The sequence below is a fragment of the Chiloscyllium plagiosum genome, chromosome 28 (assembly GCF_004010195.1).
Source record: "Chiloscyllium plagiosum isolate BGI_BamShark_2017 chromosome 28, ASM401019v2, whole genome shotgun sequence".
Lineage (NCBI taxonomy): Eukaryota > Metazoa > Chordata > Chondrichthyes > Orectolobiformes > Hemiscylliidae > Chiloscyllium > Chiloscyllium plagiosum.
Genome location: NC_057737.1, coordinates 27234602 through 27242114, shown reverse-complemented (window position 1 = coordinate 27242114; position 7513 = coordinate 27234602). Strand labels below are relative to the sequence as shown.

Here is a 7513-nt window from a genome sequence, read left to right as displayed (position 1 = left end):
CTCCACCACCCCCTCCCCGCAAATCCCAGGGAAAAGACTTAGTCTATTTATCCTATCCATGTCCCTCATAATTTTATAAACCTCTATAAGGTTACCCTTCAGCCTCCAACGCTCCAGGGAAAACAGCCCCAGGCTTTTCAACTTCTCCCAATATCTCAGATCCTCCAACCCTGTATTCCAACAATGGCCTAACCAATGTCCTGTACAACCACAACATGACTTCCCAACTCCTGTACTCAATACTCTGACCAATAAAGGAAAGCATACCAAACGCCTTCTTCACTATCCTATCTACCTGCGACTCCACTTTCAAGGAGCTATGAACCTGCGACTCCAAAGTCCCTTTGTTCAGCAACACTCCCCAGGACCTTACCATTAAGTGTATAAGTCCTGCTAAGATTTGCTTTCCCAAAATGCAGCACCTCGCATTTATCTAAATTAAACTGCATCTGCCACTTCTCAGCCCACTGGCCCATCTGATAAGATCCCATTGTAATCTGAAGTAACCTTCTTCACTGTCCACTACACCTCCAATTTTGGTGTCATCTGCAAACTTACTAAGTACACCTCTTATGCTCACATCCAAATCATTTAGATAAACGATGAAACTTCAAAGCAGAATAACTCAGACTGCACCTCATCCATCTGCTTACTACATCCAAACTTCTTAATGATCAGATTCCTTACTCTGGCACGATGCCCTGGTTACTGGGTTTGATGATTCTTTGATTGAGACCACCACATGTTGCAGTGTATCAGGAGGTGAGACAGCCATTGTAGTTTAGTCGTCATTTGTGAGTGGTTTGAACAAACAGACTATCATGGAATGCCCCACTGGCATGCTCATCAGTCCAGCACTTTCCTGTCCATTGGAGGTCAACTATGAACTGTCAATCAGAAAATCCCAATCTACAATTTGCACATGAACACAAAAATAAAATTGAGTGAAACAAAACTCTGAGTGGTTTTACTTTCACAAGACTCTTCAATAACTGACTGTGGAGAGACTAAGAGACTACAGTTGAGTTAACGACAGGAGACCTCATCACTTTAATAGTTAGGTCAGTTCAATGCAAAGTTTCTTACCTTGTCCATCCCATTTAGAATTTGATCCATTTCCGTTTTCGTTACCAATCCAGCTTTTTCTAAAGCCTTTACGTAAGCTTTGCTTCCTTTAATATCTTCAGCCCACATTCGCTTATCATAAGATATGGAGGAATTAAACTTCTCCATAATCGGATCAACGGTTCCTACAAATCTTCCACCCCATAGTTTGGTTTCCTAGTGGAAATGAAAATCATTGGCATTTACTGCAAAGTTTGACTTGACTTGCATACCAAGAAATTCAATCCTGCTTTCTATTTATATGTTTGGGTTTCTTTGGGTTGGTGATGTTATTTCCTGTGGTGAAGTCACTTCCTGTTCCTTTTCTCAGGGGGTGGTAGATGGGATCTAACTCGATGTGTTTGTTGATAGAGTTCCGGTTGGAATGCCATGCTTCTAGGAATTCTTGTGCATGTTTTTGTTTGGCTTGTCCTAGGATGGATGTGTTGTCCTAGTCAAAGTGGTGTCCTTCCTCATCCATATGTGAGGATACTAGTGAGAGAGGGTCATGTCTTTTTGTGGCAAGTTGGTGTTCATGTAGCCTGGTGGCTAGTTTTCTGCCTGTTTGTCCAATGTAGTGTTTGTTACAGTCCTTGCACTGTATTTTGTAAATGACATGAGTTTTGCTCGTTGTCTGTATAGGATCTTTCAAGTTCATTAGCTGCTGTTTTAGTGTGTTGGTGCATTTGTGGGCTACCATGATGCCAAAGGGTCTGAGTAGTCTGGCAGTCATGTCCGAGATGTCTTTGATGTAGGGGAGAGTGGCTAGGGCTTTTGGATGTGCTTTGTCTGCTTGTTTGGGTTTGTTGCTGAGAAATCGGCAGACTGTGTTCATTGGGTACCCATTCTTTTTGAATATATGGTGTAGGTGATTTGCCTCTTCTCTGCACAGTTCCTTTGTGCTGCAGTGTGTATTGGCTCGTTGAAGTAATGTTCTGATGCAGTGGAAAGGACACCACTCCGACTGGGACAACACATCCATCCTAGGACAAGCCAAACAAAGACACACACGAGAATTCCTAGAAGCATGGCATTCCAACCGGAACTCTATCAACAAACACATCGAGTTAGATCGCATCTACCACCCCCTGAGAAAAGGAACAGGAAGTGACTTCACCACAGGAAATAACATCACCAACCCAAAGAAACCCAAACATATAAATAGAAAGCAGGATTTTTCAGCATTGCTTCGCCTGAGGTCCACTGAAGATGTTACGTATTTGGGTTACGAAACCTGGAAATGAACCTTCCAACTCAGCAAGCAAACCTACATCCAAAATACATTCACCATATTATATTGCTGAAACAATAAGGTATGATTACATGATAAATTGGAAATATATTCTGTTGAACTGTCCCAATATATTAATTCTAAAGATAAACTTCTAAACCCTCCTGGCAGCCTTAGTTGCTTTGTTCTACCCTTTAGAAACAGGTGAGACATATTTCTTTGCCCCTGACAGGGGTGTGTTTACATACAATGTCATAGCACCAACTGTCGGCTGGTTCCCTAGCTTCACACTGGGTCATTTTACTGGATGGGGAGGGAGTTAGGGGATCTCAATCAGTTAAAGGCCAATTGAGAGAGGTTGGTAGGGATTTTCCAAGTTCCAAGGGCAGCGGGGAATATGGTAGATGGCTGGAATTGGCTTCCATGCAGCAGGCCTTGGTGCAGGGAGGGGAAATCCTCAGAGAGGTCCAGCCAGTCTGCTGGCTTTCAGCTGGAGTCACGGGACACCGTATGGAAAGGTTTCCCCCAAACTCGCCAACAGTGGCTTCTTGGTTTTATTTTAACTTTGAGAAATGTTGGAGAAGGGCAACCTTCAATGGCGTGACCCCATCCTCACTTGCCTTTAAAGGCACCCTACTGATGGTTCCTATTGGCCCTCTGGCTTAGAGGACATGCCCACTATCCTTAACTGGTCAGCAGGCTTGTCCTCTGGTTTTTAATTAACCAATCCACGAGTAAAAATTCCCGGGGAGTTACTGTTCCCCCACACACTGCAACTGCCTAATTCCACCTTCCCCCCCAACCCCCTCTCCCCACAACTCTCCTTCCCCCTTCCCCACACTGGAGTCTGCCAGGAGGGGTCTGAATTCCATAGGAATGTGTTGGTGTTGACTGTTAGAATGGAAGCAGAAAGTATGTGTGAAGGTTCCACATGTTACTGCATCAATTCACAGAATGAACTGGGAATGGAACACTTCAAGCCGACAAAAACAATTTTAAATTAAGTGTTTGTTATGTTGCTTCTCCTTCAGTATTCCAATGAAGTAAGGATCACAGACCTTTACTGCTTAAAAAAACATATAAAAAACATAAAATATATCCCCTTATAAAGAAGGTGTGCCTTATACAAATAACAACTGTTGAAATTCAATTAAGTCGTGCTGCATTTTGGGAAAGCATATCTTAGCAGGACTTATACACTTAATGGTAAGGTCCTAGGGAATGTTGCTGAACAAAGAGACCTTGGAGTGCAGGTTCATAGCTCCTTGAAAGTGGAGTCGCAGGTACATAGGATAATGAAGAAGGTTTAGATTAGATTAGATTACTTACAGTGTGGAAACAGGCCCTTCGGCCCAACAAGTCCACACCGACCTGCTGAAGCTCAACCCACCCAGACCCATTCCCCCACATTTACCTCTTCACCTAACACTACGGGCAATTTACCATGGCCAATTCACCTAACCTTCACATTTTTGGATTGTGGGAGGAAACCGGAGCACCCGGAGGAAACCCACGCAGACACGAGGAGAATGTGCAAACTCCACACAGAGAGTCGCCTGTGGCAGGAATTGAACCTGGGTCTCTGGCGCTGTGAGGCAGCAGTGCTGACCACTGTGCCACCGTGCCACCCACTAAGGTGTTTGGTATGCTTTCTTTTATTGGTCAGAGTATTAAGTACAGGAGTTGGGAGGTCACGTTGCAGCTGTACAGCACATTGGTTAGGCCACTGTTGGAATATTGCGTGCAATTCTGGTCTCCTTCCTATTGGAAAGATGTTGTGAAACTTGAAAGGGTTCAGAAAAGATTTACAAGGATGTTGCCAGCATTGGAGGATCTGAGCTACAGGGAGAGGCTGAACAGGCTGGGGCTGTTTTCCCTGGAGCGTCGGAGGCTGAGGGGTGACCTTATAGAGGTTTACAAAATTATGAGGGGCATGAATAGGATAAATAAACAAAGTCTTTTCCCTGGGGTCGGGGAGTCCAGAACTAGAGGGCATAGGTTTAGGGTGAGAGGGAAAAGATATAAAAGAGACCTAAGGGGCAACTGTTTCACACAGAGAGTGGTACATGTATGGAATGAGCTGCCAGAGGATGTGGTGGAGGCTGGTACAATTGCAACATTTAAGAGGCATTTGGATGGGTATATGAATAGGAAGGGTTTGGAGGGATATGGGCTGGGTGCTGGCAGGTGGGACTAGATTGGGTTGGGATGTCTGGTCAGCATCGATGTGTTGGACTGAAGGGTCTGTTTCCGTGCTGTACATCTCTATGACTGTATGCCTCCTGCTCATGATCAAGAATTACTTCAAGTTATTTTGTAACAATTTGAACTGATGCAGGAAATACACATCCCAGTTAAATATGTTTCAGAGGTTGGTTCAGCTCAGCAACATATGCAACTCTTTGTGGAACTGATGAAAATAACGTGCATTGCAACACACAGAAAAACACTTCATGACTGAGCAGATTTACCTCAAATTGCTAAATTGCATGTCAAATCCACACAGAGGAGAAAAGACAGGGTAAGTAAAGAACTTACACACAACTCTGCCATAAAAGACATCAATTGGCATTAACCAAACGTGCCAATACCCAGAGAGTGGGGGATAAAGTTAAGCATAAGGATACCAAGATTAAAAGTAACCAACAGACACTTAAGTATCTGTCTCCTCTAGTGAAATACAGACTTTCATCCTGTAACCTCTCTCTGCTGTCCCATGTTAATAAGGGGTGTCTCAATCAAATGCTTTCATCGTGTTCTGAATGGAAACTATCATCCTGGCTAATAACGTTACATTGTACAAAAAGGAAAATGTCATCAGGATTTCACCCAGTTGTGAGAGCCCTCCAAATCACTTCAGTCCACGCTCCTCTACATTGGGGAGACTGGGTGCCTCCTAGCAGAGCGCTTTAGGGAACATCTCCAGGACACTCGCACCAATCAAGCACACTGCCCTGTGGCCCAACATTTCAACTCCCCCTCCCACTCAGCCGAGGACATGGAGGTCCTGGGCCTCCTTCACCGCCACTCCCTCACCACCAGACGCCTGGAGGAAGAACGCCTCATCTTCTGCCTCGGAACACTTCAACCCCAAGGCATCAATGTGGACTTCAACAGTTTCCTCATTTTCCCCTTCCCCCACCTCACCCTAGTTCCAAACTTCCAGCTCAGCAGTGCCCCCATGACTTGTCCTACCGGCCTATCTTCTTTTCCACCTATCCACTCCACCCTCCTCTCTGACCTATCACCTTCATCCCCTCCCCCACTCACCTATTGTACTCTATGCTACTTTCTCCCCACTCCCACCCTCCTCTAGCTTATCTCTCCACCTCTCAGGCTCTCAGCCTTTATTCCTGAAGGGCTTTTGCCCGGAACGTCGATTTTCCTGCTCCTTGGATGCTGCCTGAACTGCTGTGCTCTTCCAGCACCACTCTAATCTAGAATCTGGTTTCCAGCATCTGCAGTCATTGGTTTTACCCTGTGAGAACAGTTTGTTACTGCCCCTGCACCTTCCCGAGCCACCATTCACGAAATAAGAGGAAGCTAGGCAACAAAAAAAAAGCACAGATATATAACAGGGGGCAAAGGGAAAATCACAACAGCAGGAGACAACCTCCCCTTGACCTGTAACAGTGGAGCTAACTCTTGAATTTAAAACCACGATGAGTGAAACATTACCTTTGAACTGGCCATTTCGAACTCAAGGATTCAGCACAGTCGCAGATATGTTCACGCCTTCAGAAAAGGAGGTATGTCCTTGATCCGTCTGTGTTATAAACACGTATCAGTGTTTACACAGCCCCAGAATGTTCAGTTCAGCTCTGGACACCGATCTTTAGACGGGTTACAGCACTCTGTGAAACACACTGTCAGGGCTAACAGCTGCCTCTCTCTCTCTCTCTCTGTGAGTTCAATTCTAACCTGTTTCAGCTCAGAAACTCCCAGCTCCAGGAAGCGGAATGCAAATCTCTAACGGAGGCTGCTGGGACTCGTAGTCCACATTCAAACCTGTCACAATCATTCCGAACTGAATATAAAGCACTCACGTTTACCCAGCCCTGACACAAAATAAACCTGTCTCCGCTGACAGGCTCAGTGTGCGATGGTGTTCTCTGTGATGCTGAGCTCTGCGTTCGAAACTTTATTCACTTGAATTTAGGTTTATCTTACTTATAATGGGAGAATAGGATGAAGTCTTTACAGGAAGCATAGTGTAAGGCTGTATAGTCAAAGTAAATGTGGGTTTGTAATGGATATCATTGGCCAATCTATCTCCAGAAATGGAAATAGACATGTTGAGGAAGGGAACGGAACAATAAAAAAAACTGCAGATACCTTGGAATCCAAGGAAGAGGAACAGGAGGCTGGAAGAACACAGGAAGCCAGGCAGCATCAGGAAATGGAGAAATCAACATTTTTGGTGTAAGCCTTCTTCAGGACTGGGGGTGGGTGTCAAGGGAGCTGCAGATAAAGGGGGTGGCAGGGTAAGGGTGGTGAAGTAGTGATTTACCTGCACATCCACTAATATCATTTATTGTATCCGTTGCTCCTGATGCGGTCTCCTGTACATTGGGGAGACTGGATGCCTCCTAGCAGAGCGCTTTAGGGAACATCTCCGGGACACCCGCACCAATCAACCACACCACCCTGTGGCCCAACATTTCAACTCTCCCTCCCACTCTGCCGAGGACATGGAAGTCCTGGGTCTCCCCCACTGCCGCTCCCTCACCACCAGACGCCTGGAGGAAGAACGCCTCATCTTCCGCCTCGGAATACTTCAACCCCAGGGCATCAATGTGGACTTCAACAGCTTCCTCATTTCCCCTTCCCCCACCTCACCCTAGTTCCAAACATCCAGCTCAGCACTGTCCCCATGACGTGTCCGGATTTGACCTACCTGCCTATCTCCTTTTCCACCTATCCACTCCACTCTCTCCTACCTGACCTATCACCTTCATCCCCTCCCCCACTCATCTATTGTACGCTATGCTACTTTCTCCCCACCCCCACCTCCCTCTAGCTTATCTCTCCATGCTTCAGGCTCTCTGCCTTTATTCCTGATGAAGGGCTTTTGCCCGAAACGTCAATTTCGCTGCTCCTTGGATGCTGTCTGAACTGCTGTGCTCTTCCAGCACCACTAATCCAGAATCTGGTTTTCAGCATCTGCAGTCATTGTTT

General features: G+C 45.7%; 1 protein-coding gene across 1 annotated transcript in view; it reads right to left on the bottom strand.

Moving 5' to 3' along the window:
• The window catches only part of asl (argininosuccinate lyase), a 39619-nt gene extending 33341 nt beyond the window's left edge, over nt 1–6278 (bottom strand). Inside the window, exons 1-2 of the mRNA XM_043718575.1 lie at nt 6014–6278; nt 1087–1281 (exon numbers count right to left, since the gene is read on the bottom strand). Of these exons, the coding sequence (XP_043574510.1) occupies nt 1087–1281; nt 6014–6028 (210 nt within the window). The 5' untranslated portion in view covers nt 6029–6278. The remainder of the gene's footprint in view (nt 1–1086; nt 1282–6013) is intronic.
• Between the last annotated feature and the right edge of the window lie 1235 nt (nt 6279–7513).